At 50.8% G+C, this 17,454-nt stretch overlaps 1 protein-coding gene across 2 annotated transcripts; it reads left to right on the plus strand.

The window, feature by feature from the left end:
- The first annotated feature begins 1,386 nt into the window (after positions 1 to 1,386).
- Positions 1,387 to 7,160, plus strand: EMX2 (empty spiracles homeobox 2). Of its 2 annotated transcripts, XM_008490110.2 has the most exons (3): positions 1,387 to 1,953; positions 4,061 to 4,245; positions 6,993 to 7,160. In XM_008490110.2, the coding sequence occupies exons 1-3, from the start codon at positions 1,563 to 1,565 to the stop codon at positions 7,158 to 7,160; spliced, it is 744 nt and encodes a 247-aa protein (XP_008488332.1). In that variant the 5' UTR covers positions 1,387 to 1,562. The 2 variants fall into 2 exon arrangements, with proteins under 2 accessions (XP_008488332.1, XP_030309295.1); XM_030453435.1 differs by lacking the exon at positions 4,061 to 4,245 and having other exon boundaries at positions 1,563 to 1,953; positions 6,993 to 7,096.
- The last annotated feature ends 10,294 nt before the right edge of the window (positions 7,161 to 17,454 follow it).

Genomic DNA, 17,454 nt, shown 5'->3' on the forward strand with positions numbered 1-17,454 from the left:
TAGGAAGCGATTTTTTTTAAAGCATATTTTAATGCGGCGGAGTAGCGGATTCTTTGTGCATAAAGTGTAAAGAAAATAGAAAACAAAGTCCGGTAACGAACGAAAGAAACGCTAGACTGGCTTTAAAACTCCCTTCATCCCCCGGTTCAACAGAAACATTAATTTACATTAGCAATTCCGCATCTTTAAGATAAATTACACAGCGGCGTAATAGATTTAAAGTACGCCAGATTTTTTATCATTAATTGTAAATGTGCAAAATACCTGCTGGTACTTCACTTTAGAAGAATGTAATTGGCAAAAATGGGAGGCTGATGAATAGATAATAGATCCTTAACTACCAATAAACAGTAAGCACCAGCCAAGAGTATTAGGATGTGATCATAATTATTCTGCAGCTCCAGCCAATGGGAGGAGGAGAACTCAGCCCTAAAATCATCCCCGGACCCAAAGGTAATCGCGAAAATCCGGACAAGGCTGGAACCGGAGACTTGCTCCCCTGTCCCGTCTGCGAGAGCCCGGCGTGTCCCAGCTTTGCATAATGCAGCTGCCTTCCGCTTTGTTTTCCGCACCGCGCGGTGCGGGGAGTGCGAAGGAGCCAAAGGGGGAATAAATAATTTCGGAGGAGGAGGGCGAGCCGTTCTCTCACCGAGACGAAACCTTTCCTAAGCGGGGCATCTCTCCCGGACGCCCCGGGGCTGATCAAGGTAACCTCACCGGGCTGAGAGCACCCGAGAGGTGGCAGGGAGAGGGGTGTCACGCTGGCGGAGCAGCCCCAAATCCCTCACAGACACCGCCCGAGAGGAGATGCGGTGTCTCCCGCCCCCAATCCCGCGCTCTGTACCCCCCATTAACACCCCCGCTCACCCACCCCCACTCCGTTTCCCTACCTTGGTCGTCGGGCGGGGCAGGGGCGGGAGGGCAGCGCGGCCGCGGAGCGGGGCCGGGCGCTGCGCGGGGGCGGAGGGGTGGGCAGAATTGTGCAGGGATCCACGCTCCCCCCGCGCAGGCAGGCGCGCTCTCGCCGCACTCCGATCCGCGGCTCCATCCCTCCCGATGGCGCTGCCCGGCGCTCGCCTCCCCTCTGACGCACTTTAAAGAGTCTCCCCCTTCAACCTCAAGGCGAGTAATAGCGACCAATCATCAAGCCATTTACCAGGCTTCAGAGGAAGCTGTTTATGTGATCCCAGCACTAATTAGGCTCATGAACTAACAAATCGTTTGCACAACTTGTGAAGGGGCCGATCACATCCATGGATTGTCTTTGGACTTAGGGAGGGAGGGGGGGTGGGGGGGGGGGGGCGACCGCCTTTTCCTTGCAGGAGGGAAACTTCTCCCGGCAACTTTTTGTGTGTGTGTGTGTGTGTGTGCGTGGTGCGTGCGTGTGTCTCCCTTTTGGGTACCGCTGGCTGCTGCTGCCTTCTTTTCCTCCAGCCCCTGTCTATTTATGTGTGTATCTATCCCTCCTCAAGTCACTCCCTGCTGCAAACTTCCCCGGATCGCCTCCCGCGCACCAGAGAGAGCCAGGCAGAGATTTGGTCGGGGACTCTCGCCGCGGCAGCATGTTTCAGCCCACACCCAAGCGGTGTTTCACCATCGAGTCGCTGGTGGCCAAAGACAGCCCCTTGCCCGCGTCTCGCTCCGAGGATCCTATCCGGCCGGCGGCGCTCAGCTATGCCAATTCCAGCCCGATGAACCCTTTTCTCAACGGCTTCCACTCCACTGGCAGGGGGGTCTACTCCAACCCGGACTTGGTCTTTGCAGAGGCCGTCTCCCACCCGCCTAACCCGGCCGTGCCTGTTCATCCCGTGCCCCCTCCCCATGCCCTGGCCGCTCACCCGCTGCCCGCTTCGCACTCTACGCACCCACTCTTCGCCTCGCAGCAAAGGGACCCCTCTACCTTCTACCCCTGGCTAATACACCGATACCGGTATCTGGGCCACAGGTTCCAAGGTACGTGCAACTTTTTTTTCTTCCTCTGTTCCACCCCTCCATCCTCCGGCTAACCCTGGGCCGGTCCCCGCGGCGCGGATGAAGAAGGATCTTAGGCGGGCGCTACCCGAAGCAGAGGGTTAGGTTCGGCTGGGCCGAGGGTCTTTTGTGCCTCTTTCCCCCACCACCAAACTTAAGGGGCTGTCAGAACAGAAAGGCTCGGATGTGGTTTAGCTTTGCGTCTTTTCTTGTTTTGTTTTTGTTTCCCTGGGAGGAGGCGGGCAGGCGGGAAGGCAAGGCCGGCTGAGACTTTGTCGCCCCGAAAGAAAGGGGGATTAAAAGAGGGGGGGGGAAGGAGGGAAGGTAGTTATATGTATATTTTTATAATTTTTATGCTGTTCCGGCTGGTTAAAAGCTACAGAGGAGCCCCCGAAGAAAGCAGCCCCGCAGAGAGGAGAATGGAGGGATCGTGAGGTTTAGGCTCCCCGGGGAAGGTGGAGGAGGTGCCCGCCGGGCTGCCGGGGCTGCGGGGAGCCACCGTTGCCCCCCAGATACAACCCATCCCCTTGTTCGTGGGGATAGGGGAAAAAAAATGAGACGAACCCCAAAGAAAGCAAAAGGGGTAAAATAATCCAAAACAATCTCAGGGCCGAATCAGCGAGGGGAGATGGAGCTGCGGAGGAGAGCGAGGGCTGGGGACAGAAGAGGTGATTCCTCCCATACGGGCAGGGAAGGGCTCCCAGCTGCCAAGCGATTAATAACCGCCTGAAAGGAAAATAACCAAATCCAATGCCTCACAATCAATAAAAAAAACCCTTTTTTAACCCTTTGCGTCCGGCACAGTCTTCTCCAAAGGGCGATCCGATTTCTACCTTAATGGGTCCAACTCCTGACTCTTTCGTTTTACAAAAAAACCAAACCACAAAAAAACAATAACAAAAAAACCCTCAATCAGCCTCCATTCGGAGGGACCCATCTGCTTTTTTTTTTTCCTGTATTTTATTTTTTTTTCCGAACGAAAAAAAAAAAAACCAAAACCAAACACCTGCAATATACATTTCCCCGGCCTTCTGCTGCCGAGCTGTTGCACCCGGGTTGGAAAAAGAGTCACTCTCTCCGAAGCCAGGGGACAGAGATACGAAATAGATTATTACCCTCTCAGAATAAAATTACAGGTTTCGCTCACCAAATTACTTGTCGCAGTCATCAGGAGATTGGTAAAGAGCGGTAGATGAAAGGCGGAAATGTCCTGGTGTTGAGCCACAGCCTGATTTTAATCACACCCTCCTCCTCCAACGATTTTTAATGCACTTAAGGAAAGAAACCCACGGTGGCTTTTTCCACCTTGGAAAGACCTACCTGGAGAAGCAGCACAGGGCCAACAAGGGGAAAAAAAGGAAGGGGAAAAAACACTAAAAAGCCTCGGCTGACACCTCCCCCCACCACCCCCCCTCCCGGGCCGGTTCCGTGGCCTCCCCCAACTTTCTTTCTTTATTCGCCCCCCCCTCCCCGGTTCCCACCGCCTCCGGGGTAGCGGGAAGGGCGTCGGCGGGAGCCCCCTGTTCCGAGGAATACACCGGCAAAAAGAAAGGGGAAAGGGAGGAGGAAGGCCCCGGCCGGAGTTTTAGGCGAGGGAAGCAGGGAGAGGCCGGGAAAGTGAGTCCTGGGGAACGGCTCCGGCCGGGGAGGGAGGCGGGGACCGGCCGGGCAGCACCGAGCGCAGCTTCTCTGCGGGGTGTAAACAACAAACTAGGGAAGACATGAGGCTGCCCGTGGGCCAGGGGAGGGGGATGAAGCCGAAGAGATCACTGCCAAGGTCTGGCCAATTATTTTGCTGGGGTTTTTTATTTTATTTTATTTTTTTCCTCCACGTAGTGCTCTCCTGCTTGGGTTTTAGTATTTGCATTTCTCCGAGTCCTCTCATTCCCCCGCTTATTGCCTTCACTTATTTATCGAAGGAAAATGTAATTCCAAAAAAATGAAGCTGAAAATAATAAAAAAAAACCCTCTAGTACGATTTCTCCTGCGAGTAATGGTGGGAGGCACGAATACTTACGCGCTAAAAAGTCCTCTCGAACGCCTTTGGGGAAGGTGTTTTGCTAATCTCTGGTTTTACCCTCATGTCCAGGGAATGAAACCAGCCCGGAGAGCTTCCTATTGCACAATGCACTGGCCAGGAAACCCAAACGGATCCGTACAGCTTTCTCCCCATCCCAATTACTGAGACTGGAACATGCCTTTGAGAAGAACCATTATGTAGTAGGAGCAGAGAGAAAACAGCTGGCACACAGCCTCAGCCTCACGGAAACTCAGGTAAGAGGGGAAAAAGGAGTGGGCAACCGGGAAAGTGAAAGTACTGGGATCTCCTTAGGGAAACCCACCTAGCCGGCCAGGAGATGCGGGGGAAAAAAATACGGGCAAATTCTCTGAGTTATTTAGGCCTCTAGCCCATACTAGTGAAGGAGAGTAAGAGTTTCCCCCGTCGTCTGTGTGTTTAAGAAACTTCACTCGTTGGTGAGAGCTATGGATGTGCCGGGGTCCGGTTCTGGGGAGCTGCTTGGCTCGGGGCAGCGTTTCGATCTCCCCGGCCCGACCGGGAAGGAGAGCGGCGGCACCCGAGAGCTGCAAATGAAAGGCGATCCTGGTCATTTTTCTGTGGTACTGGTGTGACCCTGAAGAAGTGGTTGTATGTTAGAGGAAAAAGGCCCCCCTAGATCCTTCCAATAAAATAAAATGAAGAAAAAAAAAAAGAAAAAAGAAAAAAAAAAAAAAAAAAAAAAAAAAAAAAAAAAGAAAAAGAAAAGGAAAGTTAAAAAAAAGGCAGCAGGGAGAACTCCTTTTTGGACAGTAATACAGTTTCTTGGATGATTTTTCACTCGTTTCTAGCACCGCGTCCGGCAGCGGGGATATGAGGAGCCGGTTCAGGAGGGCATAAAGATGAAAAATAAAAGCAGAGAAATTATTAACAACAAGGCATCCCCCCCCCCCTCTTCCCTCCTACCCCCCGCTGGCTGGCTGCGGGCCAGGACCGCACCGTAGAGTATTTCGGCGTCTATCTGGAGGGACGATTAGAGACGGTCCTAGTCCCCTTGTCCCAGGGAGAGGGTCTCGGCGGGTACCGAGGTCGGATACCGACGAGGGCGGCGGGGGTGGGCGCGGAGCTCCCCCCCCCCATCGGCGGGACCCACGGCCCCGCTGTGAATGCGTTTTTCACGCGGTTTTCTCTTCCTCGCCGAAAGAAAGGCTGGGGGTTTGGGGTTGGGTGGGTGGGTGGGTGTGAGTGTTGTTGTTGGTTGTTGTTTTTGTTATGTCGGGCTTTTGTTTTGTGCCCTTCCAGGAGACTTGTGGAGAGAGGGTTGTGGATGGGGATTGTCTCTGCTACAGTATGTGGCACTGTACTAAAAAAAAAAAAAAAAAAGCCAAAATACCCAGCCGCAGCCTGGTTCAAAGTTCCCAGTAAACACAGCGTTCTCTGGGCGGATTAAGTTGTAACACTTTTTTTTTCTTTCTTTCTTTTTTTTTTTTTTTTTTTTTTTTTTTCCCTCCTTTTTTTTTTTTTTTTTTTTAAACAAAAAAAAAAAAAAAAAGCCACAACAACAAAAAACCACCTCCTTTTCGTTGGGGAAGCAATAAAGAGGTTGGAGCTTTTGTTTTAAAATGTCTCCCTAACAAAACAATAAAAAGGGATCGCCACTTTTATGAGGTTCTTCGAACAAGGGACCGGTCACAGGCTTATTTCCACTGGAAAGCTGTATTTAAGGTGGTCTTTGTGCTGCTTGATTCCGAAGCTGGTTGGGGTCTTTTGTCCGGATGTCAACCCCCCAGTCCCCTACAAATGAGCTCCCTTTTGCGAGATCAGCGTGCAGAAATGAACCGTCCTCCCCTTCAATTAGCAAACTAAAAGCAAATTAAACTCACCCCTTGTTCCCCGCTCAGCTTTTTAATGGGGGACTTTTGGAGAATATGAAAATGCAGCAGAGAGATGTGTGTCCGGCCAGGCAGGTCTCTGTTCTGAAGAGGCAGCGAAGCGGGTTAAACCAGCTTATTAAAATACTCCAGTTCCCTTTCCCCCCCCCTTGCTGGGACCTTTATCAGGCACTTTCAGACAGAACCAGAGTTTAAACTCCTTTTTTAAAAAAATGTTTACCTTTGGACGCTACAAGGAGTGTGTCTGGCCAGCCCTGCAGATAGCTCCCAGATCAATACTATCTGTAATTAAAGCACTGAAGTCAGCTGCCGGATGGTTAAGTCAGATTTATTCGACGCTGCACAAATTGAGGATATTTACGGCGGCGCTTGCAGGTTTCGCCTCTCTGCGATCGTTCCTGGATGGCGCGTCCCGGGGAGACCCTGAGGGGAGCTCCGGACGTTTTTCATTTCGGGCCTTTTTCTTTCGTTTTATTCTCTTTTCCAAGTGGAAAAAAAAAAAAAAACAAACCTCACTCCGCAGCCCCCAAGGCCCGTCCCGCTGCCCCCTTAGAAGGGGAGACACCGTCGCTCAGCTTCGCTGGACCGGGCCCGGGGGTGCCGGTGGGGACAGAGACGGGAGGGGGGCTCACAGCAGGCCCAACTTCCCCCCACCCCCCTTTCGCTTTCCCTGTGCTGGGCACCTCGGTGGGCAACAAGAGTCACTCCGGTGGTTGCCCCGACGGCGGGGCACGGCCGCTCAGCCACGCTTTGCTTCGCCTACTCGTGCGTTTAAGATACGCGTCCCTGAGCCGTGAGGGCGCACGGGTGTTTCCCTCCCTCTTGCCTCCCTTCCCGGTCCCGCCATCGGATGCGCGGCTGCGGAGCGCGCATCCGCGCACATTCCGCGTTGCGGCCGCGGGTCCTGCGGGAGTGCCTGGTGGCCAGCTGGTCCTTGGCTTTTCCGGAGAGGTTTGGGTGGCTCACGGGGCCTGGATCCACTCGCCCTGCTCCTAGCTGGGTAGCGGTGCGGGCAGAGAGTAGAGCAGGCAGGGCACGGTGCGGGGCAGGGCACGGTGCGGGCAGGAGACGGAGCAATCAGATCCCCCCGGGGCCGGTGTCCGGTCTAACGCCCGATGCCTTTCCTCCCTTAGGTAAAAGTATGGTTTCAGAACAGACGGACAAAGTTCAAGCGGCAAAAGTTGGAAGAGGAAGGTTCAGACTCCCAACAGAAGAAAAAAGGGACTCATCACATTAACCGGTGGAGAATCGCCACCAAACAAGCCAGTCCAGAGGAAATAGACGTCACGTCGGACGATTAAAAAAAACTGGCACTTTTGGACTTTTCAAAGCCAGGCACCCCACCAACAGAAAGTGTTAAAGGCTCACACCCCCCCCCCCACCCACCCTGGCGTGGCGGTGTGGGGAAGGGACACGGAGATCTTCATCAAAAACGCGATTCCCGTCTGGAAGGACAGCTGGGAGCGAGAGGGACAGACCGCGAGAAGTCCGAACTGTGGCACTGCCGGCACCACTCTGGCATGGGGGGATTTGTCAATCAAAGCCAAAACACCGGGACGAGGTGATTGACAGGTATTCCGTTTCTCGCAGTCCACTTTTAAAAGCGTAACGTCAAATAATTAAAAACAAAAACAAAACAACAGCAAAAAACAAAACAAAACAAAACCCAAACAAACAAACAAACAAACAAACCTTGGGAAAAATAAATCTTTGAAAACACGGGAGAAAAAAAAAAAAAGCGAAACAAACAAACAAACAAACAAACCCCAAATCCCTCAACCAAACCAGAAAAATTACCACTTTACAGGACATTTTGCACTTCACAGTTTTTTCCGTCTTTAAAAGAGAAATTTCCATAAGCAGCCAAAAGCTACACCTGTTTAAGAAACTTGAATTGCATGTGTAAAGCCGTCTGGGCACGAAAAAAAAAAAAAAAAAAAAAAAAAGGAAAAAAAAAAAAAAAAAAAAAAAAAAAAAAAAAAAAGAAAAACCGGGAAAAAACACCCGGTTCCTAAAGACAGAAATGAATTGTAATATTTTTTCCCTTTAAGACAGGTTCTGTGTGCTTTTTAATTTTATTTTACGAGAAATGTGCAGTCTGTAAACATTTTATGATAACTTCTGGCGTCAAAGTGTTTGTGAAAGCTAAATGAAGTAGCAGTAACAAAGCATAGTGTTCCTTCCGGATGGACAAACACGGTGGGGCAGGGGAGGGACGGGAGGGAAACGGGGGGGATGGGGGAGGGATGTGTTTGGGGCTGGTCGTAACTTTTGCTGCCAAAAAAAAAAAAAAAAAAAAAAAGCTAATTAAATTATTCCCCCCCTCATTGTACCCCGTTGCAAAACCGGATGATGATTATTTTTTAAGATTTTAAAAAAGCAAACCTAGCGACCAGGTTTGGCGGTGGGGACATCTCCCAGGCTGGGAGGATCCAGAGAAAAGGGACTTAAAATCACAGATTTTTTTTTTTTTTTTTTTTTTCCTAATGGCCATTTTCATTGGGGCAATTTTCAAGCACTGACCTAATAATATTCCGAGATCATAGAGCTACTAAAAAAAAAAAAAGTTACAAATGTTTTCTTCATGTCTTCTATACCAGAATGTAAATATTTTTGTGTTTTGTGTTTAATTTGTTAGAATTCTAACACACTATATACTTCCAAGAAGTATGTCATTGTCAATATTTTGTCAATAAAGATTTATCAATATGCCCTAATTTTTAAAGCAATATATTTTCCCTTTTGCCCCCCCCAAAATCTCGGAAACCGGTAATTTCTCCCCACCACCACCTTCTTTTTAGCTGCTGAACCCCCGGGGTCGGGGCCTGCGTTCCCGCGGCAGCGCATTCCTGCGGCCAAAGGCGCCTTTTTTAAATGAACTCTGGCTGGTAGATAGACCTGTAAAAGCAAGCCGCAGAAAACCACTTCCCGTAAATACATACCTTTAAAAAAAACAAACAACCCCCCCCTCCAAAAAAAACCCCAAACCAACAAACAAAGCAACAAAAACCCCAAACCCCTTCCCTGGTTAGAAACCGAAGTGCGAACCAGCTCGTAATGGGGAGGTGAAACTGGTCCGCAGCCTCCGCGCTCCTCTGAGAGACAGAGAGGCTTTTCTTTGCAAAAATATGGATTTTATTCAGGGAGAGAGGATTTGTGTTTTCTATATCTTCCCCCACCCTCCCGTCTTTTTAATTCTCTCGCCAGGTCGCTGCGGTGAGGAGCAGGTCCTGGGAGCTGCTGCTCTCTCTCCCCTCAGATCTTGAGGGAGCGATCCTGGGCACAGGGTAAAACTCTGACATTAAAGATGTCGAGGGGAGAAAAAAAAAAAAAAAAGTGTAGAAAAAGAAAAGTTGCTCTGGGTCCTTGAGGAAACTAGCTGGTTTTCTGGGGGTACACAGTTGTTTTTTCATGCTTCATTTGCTCCTTAGCCTGATAGACTGCATTAATCAGTTTTATTTCCATTGATAGAGAAACCTCGTCTGCTCTGTTCGAGCTACAAAGAATCCTGCAAGCTTTTGTGAAAGTGCAAATCAGTTTAGGCAATTATCATACCAGGAATATGAAGGGGAAAGAGGAGGCATTGCCCAGTGGTCTCCTTTAATCTCTTAATCCGTGGATCCAGGGGGGCTAGTTGGACATAATTTAGGACAATCTGACTACCCTTTACACTGTGATAAGGCGAAGTTACAATGCATCGCGAAAATACGAGCTTTGTTAAACATCCTGCCTTGAAAAGTTAAGATTAGACATTCTGTGCACGTGGTGGCTCTATCGGGTACTATGTAAATTTAATTTTTTTTTTTTAATTCCATCTTATTTATTTATTTAAACATTGGTCCTTCTACAATTGCGGTGACTTTCCATTCACTAGGGCTACAAATATGAGAGAGGCCCAGACAGGGTTAGGACGCATGTCGCAATGCAGTCCCTTCCATTTCAACCTAGGATAATTATTTAGTAGAGCTATTCCCAAGGTAAACTTCTCGCTGCTTTCTTCCCCCCCCAGCTCCCCCTCTCCTCCAGCAGCTGATGGTGCAGATCATGAAGCCGAGCAGGGCGCACGTTTCACCTGAACTCGCCCCGGTTGCTTTGAGCTCCACTTCTAACCCATGCAAATGGGCGAACATTAAACGGGTCGGGGCTGAACAGCAGACTTGGGCCTTCCTAGAAATTGTTTCCCATCTTGATGAGAAGCTTATTTCTGCTGGAATCATATACGTCTCCCCCCCACCTTTTTTAATTTTTAAATTTTTTTTAGTATTTTTTTTTAAACCGTGAGGGAAGAGAGGGAGAGAGGGGAAAAAAATTAAGCGTCCTATGTAGCGTAACAGCAATAAAATCTTCAGAGAATGCCATTAGCTTTGAAAAAAAACCCTAAAAGCTTTATTACAAACCGAGCTTTGAAAATAGGGGGGATTAGGAGTCTGAAAGGGTCCCACAATGGTTAGAAGAAAAGGTTTCATGCTAATGAGGTTAATGCCCTTTGTATCTCAGGACTCCACAACTTCATTACTCCCTATCTCCGGCTGCACCAAGCGGCTCAGAACACTGCAATCCACTCCAGCTCTCCCCTGCCTTGCCTAGAGAAGGATTTGATAGCAGCTCTGTTCAAACTAGATAATTATATCTTTTCAAGTCGGAATTAAGATAAAGAAAGTGAAGCAAAGGCGGCTAGCCTTGATCCACTGCAAACAAATTTGGCGCACTTTCTAGTCTCTCTCCCCCTGCCTCAATAGGCAGGACAGTCAGCTTATTAGACCCTCATTTGCTTTATTAATTCATCTATTTAAAGTGGCAGGATTAGAGAGAGGGAGAGAGACGGAGTCTAATGTGGGACAGTGGATGCCAGGCAACGTGGAAATATAAATATTGGCGAGATGCTATCCGAGCGGGTGTTTAAAAATACATTTTATATTAAATAACTGAGAGGGGTGGGGGAGGGAGGGTGTATTTAGGGTGGCGAATTTCAGACTCGGGCGGATTTTTATTGCTCTTTCGAAGGAAATCTCGCTGCCGGTTGCCGGAGGCCTGCTGCCCACCCCCCCCCACCAGGACGACCGGCCCCGCGGAAAGTCCGATGCTCTCTGCACCTAGCAGGGGATTTATCTTGGTGGAGGGGCAGTGGGCTGCAGGCCGCTCCGAGAACCCCCCACACCCACTCGGGGCTGCCTTTCGGCTCTTCCCCCCGGCAGCGTTGAAGCGTTGAGCGGGGGCGGTCCGCGGGCGCGGAGTGATGGGCTCTCCCCGGGTGCTGGCAGGTGACTGCGAATCGGCCCGGCTGGCTTTGCGCCGTCTCCCTCCTCTGTCCCTTTACTCTTGGTGTGGACCCAGGGTGGCACAACTCGACTCCAGCACCGGCCCTACCCGGAGGTGTCAGAGCCAAGCAGCGGTCCCAGGGAACCGGGGGGTCCCGTTGGTGCCTCCCCTACCCGGCCCGGCCCCTGCTGATGGGAAGGCAAGAGGCGAAGAGGTCCAGATCCAGACCTGGCCTTCCAGGCTTTGCTCCACGCTCAGGATCTGGACCTTCTGGCCTTGGATTTTTAACCCTTTGCCTTGGAACAAAGCCATCAGCTCCATGACCGCTTCCCACCGCGTCCCGCACCGTGTGATTTGCACCCGCGGCACAAACACGCACCCACGCACCCTTCTCTTTGCCACTAGACCGGGATGAGGCCAGAGGCCTCTTGGAGTCCTTTATTTGCTGTGTTTCGAAACTCTGATTGTTTACCCCCATCCCTCATTTGATGGATCGCCCTGCTACTTCGGAAGGCTTGGCCGAAATTAGTGCACCCCCTGTCCCCACCGCCCCCCTAATTAGCACCCAACCTGCCTGCCTGCCCCCTAGGAAACAGGCAGAGCAGCTCTGGCTAGGGCGCGGATTCCCTGATAATCAGGATTCTCCCAGCCCCTGCTCCCGTTTCCATCAGCGGTTCATAACTGCTGAGAGCTTCAGCAACTGATTTACTTTTCCAAAGTGTCCCGCTGCGAGGGGGACGCGGGAGTTTAGAGAACCTCCTGACCCCGAGCCGTAACCTCTCTCCTCGCCATCCTTTCTCCTGGTGGGACACACTCAACCGGGGAAGCCCAGGCCCTCGTCCACGCTCGAAAGCTAAAGGGTCATTAATCACCTTCCCCGGCTCGCTTTAAATTGTCCTTTTGCAATTGAAGCCTGTTGGAAGGAAGGCGACCCGTGGGCAGTGAGCGAACCTCGCCGGTAGCCCCCTCGGTTCCCTCTTCCTCCCGGAGGGAAGGATCACGGCCTCCCCAGCAAGGCTCTTGGCGGGGCAGCTGCTACGGGCTCCGCTCCCTGCCGGGGTTCAGCCCTCCTCGCAGGTGCCTTCCCCAGCCCTGGACCAGGCAAAGAAGGCTCTGCCTCCTCCTCCTCCTTCCTGCTTGGCTCTGATGCCTCCGCAGCCCCTTGTCCCCCGCACGGCCCGGCAGGAGCCCGGGATGCTGCGGGGGCTCCGGGCGAGCATTTATAGCCCCGCTCTCCATCGCCCACGGCTGGACCTGACGTCAGGAAGAACTTGATCTCGCCCGCTTTGCTCCTGCTTCTGAAACTGATCCTTGAAATGAGAGAACAGACTCTACACAATTCCCATGGCCTTGACATAAGGTACAGCGATAAATATACACCACTAATGAGCAATTACCATATAATCACCTTCCAATTAGCTTGCATAATGATGAATTAAACATTCTAGCCTGCTGGATTAGGTTTCTTACTTTGTATATTATTTACGAAGGCTAGCTTCTGCTGAGCACCAAATATCAAATTAGATAGGGAATTTTCAGTTGGGGGTAATTATGCATTCAGTACATGTCCGGAGTTTTTGTCACCAGCTAACTAATGTATATTGGAAGGTAGTGTCCATCCCTTTCTATATTGCCTTTTTGATGTCTTAAAACGAAGTCCACACTTTTTCACCAACACTCTGCACGGTCCCCTCCTCCGTATTAATCCTTCTTCTTTCCCTAAGCCTGGACAGACAGAAAAACTATCTTTTTTTTTTTTTGTCCCTGGGACAGCTAAATAGTGAGGAGAAGGCAGAGGCAGGAGCTGGCAGAGGAGCTCTCAGGCACAAAGACCTCTCTCTCACGGTTGTACCATCCCTGGGAGATGGGAGGACACCCGGCCTGTTTTCCCAGACAGGTAGAAAAGCCCTGGTCCTCTGGTAGGGGTGGCGGGGGACCGGTCAGACAGAGGCGGGGACATTTACCCCCCACCCCCCCGCGATGCTCTCGTTTCAGATCCGAAGACGCTCATCGGCGGGAGTCTGTTTTCTTTTTCATTCTGGGAAAGATGCTTAAAAAAAAATCGAGTTCCGGCTGTGTTTGGTCCGGTGCAGGGACTGAGGGAGGTAGAGCGGAAAGACTTGGACACTGGGAGCAATTCCCCTTAAAAATTCCCCTTAAAGGGAAGGAGAGAAGCAGCCGCCCCGTTAGAGGAGAGAAAGATGAAAGTGCTCGAAGGCATAGGTTTCATCTACAGGAGAGGCTGGTGGGATGGCGAAGGGGTCTGGCAGCCGCAGGAACCCTGCTCGGAGCTGCCTGGCGTTTGTTGGTTTAAGCTGGACCCTTAATGTTTTCTTAATTAACCGTTTGAGTGTGAGTAAATCTCCGAAAGTCGTTTACAACCTGGCTATAAAGAGGGAGCGGAGGGTCTCCCTGCCTCCTAAATTGCCTGAAAACATTTGTTGGAGACTTGAAGGGGGGCAGAAAGCTGTCCCACAGCCCCCCACCAGGAAACGATAGTTTTAGACAGCCTCTTACTTGGTATTACCTTTCTGAAAGTGTGGGTCTTTTTCTGGGAAGGAAGGGACAAGCTTGTGCCCCCCTTTTTTTCCCTCTCCTCTCTCCCTTGTCTGACACACGGAGCTCTGGAAAATTTCACCGTTTCCTAGCAGGAAAGGAACAGCCCAGGAGAACAGCGATGCTCGGCTTCTCCGGCATCTCCCCCCTTCCACTATATAATTGTGTTTTTATTTAAAACGTTTATAATAAGAATGATTTAAAAAATGCTGGAGTCATTAAAAATAATTTCGATCCCCAAGCGAAAATGTTGACTAAAGTTGGTGACCTGGCCCCAAACAAACTCAGATAAATGTGAATACTCCACTGTCAATTCCCCAACGCCTGGAAGCAGCAGCTGATCCAAGCCTCTAAGAAGTTGCCGAATTCCCGTATTTTTGTGGGTTTCGCTCATAGTTTTATCAGTATTTGAACAACCTTTTTGTGGTTTTGCTGTGTTCACAGAAAGAGCAAAGTCCCGACTTCTTCCATAAGGCCGGACAATACAGCCACGGCTGTTATTTTATCTTTAGATCAGCAAGCTGGTATCAGAGGCAGGAAAAAAGTGCATTCTTGTGGGTTGAGATTCCCAGATAAACTCTCTTGTGATCTCATTTATATAATCCACACGATCACGGCTATTTTATTTGGCATATGTATGTCGAGAGGAAACGTTTGCCGTGATGGGATGTTTAGAATACAAATATGATTACACAGCCTTTTCCAGGGAGTTATCTCTTGTGTCACCCTCCCTGTCCCGGGGAACACGGTGCCTTTTTGAAGAGTACCTGATTCCCCGAGGGCTGCCAAATGTCCCTGCTCAGAGTAATGGAAAAGGGATGAAAAGGGGGAAGACGGGATTTGAAAGAGTAACGGTTGTTCAAATAAAACGCGAAAACATCTTTTCGTAACCATGATGTTATTTTGTTTTGATTCCCGGGGAATGAGAAATAATAGGAAGCCAGAGCCCTGCTAAAGCACTGGCTAAAAGAAGAAAGAAGAAGAAAAAAAGAAAGAGAAAAAGAAATAAAGAGTGAAAGAATGAAAAAGAGGGAAAAAAGAAAAGGAAGGAAGGAAGGAAGGAAGGAAGGGAAGGAAGGAAGGAAGGAAGGAAGGAAGGAAGGAAGAAGGAAGGAAGGAAGGAAGGAAGGAAGGAAGGAAGGAAGGAAGGAAGGAAGGAAGGAAGGAAGGAAGGAAGGAAGGAAGGAAGGAAATGCAATGTGTGGAAGAAGCAGCCAAGGTCGCGGTGTGGGACTGAATGAGTATCGCAGGGACATTGTCAAAGGGAGCCTGGGGAAGGGTCGTGGGTTCCATTTCAGACCGTCTGGGTCTGACGTCAGTTTGGCTTTGGGAGTAGTCAAGGACTTTCTCAAATCCACTTTCTTTCCACCCCTGTGGCAAAGTCATGAGAGGTTGGGTTCGGTCCGTACTGTCGGTGTTCCATGGGCAAACAAAGGTGACCCTCACGGAGTCCTCTCGGTAAAGCGAACAGTCCCGGTCCGGCAGCAGGAGCGGTTCTGACCTCGCAGGACCCAGCACTGGCGGACAGGACAGGCAGGGGCGGGCAGGACAGCCGTGTCCTCGGTGGCGGGGACCGCTCTCCCCGTTGCCACCCCGCACATTTCCATGGAAACGGCTGCAGCTGCAATTGAAAGTTTCCGTCGGCTCAGCCCCGGGTGCCCCCCAGGGACGCACCCCCTCCTCCCAGCTGTCCCCCAGCTGCCGTGAGAGGGGGGCACCCAGCCCCCCGAAACGATCCTCCCCGGCCTGGTCTGTCGGTGGGCAGAAGACCATCTTGGGGGGAGCTCTGCTGCGAAGAGCCATCCCGGTGACTTTTCCGCTCTGGGAAAGGGGCCAAAGACAGACAGGGGGATGCACCTGACCTGGGCGGCAGCAAACGGGGAAGGGACCTCGGACGCCAATTCTCTGTCGTCCCCGTCCCCCTCTCCCTCGGAGGTCCAAGGGAAAAGGATGGAGATGCGCAGCGTAGGGTTGGGGCCAATGGATGCTGGAGCTGAGCTCGTCCCTCTCCCCAGCCGCTGCTCTGCCCGTCCTGGTTATCGGGTCCCGCATCTCCTCGGCCGCGGGACCTGCAACCCCAGACACGTCCCAGCTTCGGTGGGATGGAGTCGCTTCTTCTTTCTTGGGTATAATGGTAAAATTTGGGCAGTTTTGCAGCTCGTCCTTGTGACTGAAACGAAAAGCGAGGAAAAGGAAACATTTGCATCACTTTAATTAAGGTGGGCTCTTGCACCTTTTGGGGGCGATCATATAGTCATACAGGAGGTTTCTCGAGCTGCCTCCATTTAAACATTCCGGCTGCCAACGAAGGGCTCTGCCTTTATACATGTATGCAATTTGATTCTAATGCCCCCGCTTTGCCATCTGCACATGTCCCCAAAGGTAGGTCCTTGCAAGGAATCCAGGGCTGAGACATTTCTACCATCCCGGCCTCCTTCCCGGCTCCTGCCCGTCCGGGGATGAGCTGGTGCTGGGGGAGCCGGGACCTGCCCCTCCTTCCCGGCCGTCCTTCCCCGGGGGATGCGCGGGCTGGCCCGGAGGCTCAAGGAGACCGCTTTGTCTCCCTGTTCCGATGGAGGCCAGTGCCCTCCGCACCTGCGGAACCCTCCGCGGCCTCCCGTAGGAGGCGGGGAACGGGTCGGCGGGGAGCGCTGGTCTGCGGCTCGCCCGGGGGTGCGCACATCCCTCGGCCCGTCCCTCCGGCCCTGTTCTCGGCTTCTTTCTCTTTCCTACTGTGCTGTTTCGCATTCAGCTGGGTGAATCACTGCAATTATATATTCCTATTTAAAAGAAGGAGGGAACAAAAAAAAAAAAAAAAAAAAAAAAAAAAAAAAAAAAAAGAAAAAAAAGAAAACCAAGCAGAAAACAAAACACACAGGAGGAAAAGAATGTGGCGTCGACTAATTTAAACCAGTTCAAGTGGAAGGGCTGTCAGTTCTTTGAGTAAATGATGCTGTGTTGATTCAGATGTTTCTCGCCGTAATTGATGTCTGAGGCTCAAACTCCGCGAACTCGCAGCCGGGGCGGGAGGGAGGTGCCGGGTCAGGACCGGTGTCCCCGTCCGGAGGGCTTAAGTCCCCTTCGTCCTTCTCAGCAAAGAGCCTTTGCAGGATGCTGGCCACGATGTCTGGATAAGGAAGAAGCTAAAAGGAAGGGGTAAGGCCATTCAGCTCTGAAAGGATGAATCCCTCTCCCCCTTGGATGTACCCGGGCAGAGTTATTTATCTGTCAGGTTTTTGTTGGGTGCTGGGAGAGAAGGGCATGTGAGATGATATCATTAAGACTGTAGTGCAACAAGCAGAGAGCAGGTAATTGGAAGCAATTCTCAGGCCCAGTCTGGTGACCTGTTAATCTGTTGCCACCAGCACTCAGCCAGGGGAAAAATATAATAATAATAATTAAAAAAAAAAAAAAAAGCCAGGGGTAAAATCTGTGGCTTATCTCAGACCCGGTCAGCTTGTTAATGCTAAACTCATCAAGAAAGAAAGTTTTTTAGGGGGAATCCTATCTCTTTTCAATCAGACAGTTACTCCATTTACTGGGTGTAATATTTTGTCCAAGGTTTAATATCTTCTCCCAGTGCTTTTTGATTATGTTTTTTTTTTGCTTCCTTCATTTGGATCACATAATGTTTGGCACCAGACTGTTGGAAGGGTGAACCAGAGGGCCTCTGCAGAGCAGGGAGCACTGTTCTGCAGCTCTGCCTTTGCACTTCCCAGCCAGAAAACAGCTGTGTGATTGGAAAGTTTGGGAGGTACAAGCAGGCCTTCACCCCTCCAG

Source organism: Calypte anna, chromosome 6, assembly GCF_003957555.1.
Source record: "Calypte anna isolate BGI_N300 chromosome 6, bCalAnn1_v1.p, whole genome shotgun sequence".
NCBI classification, from domain to species: Eukaryota; Metazoa; Chordata; class Aves; order Apodiformes; family Trochilidae; genus Calypte; species Calypte anna.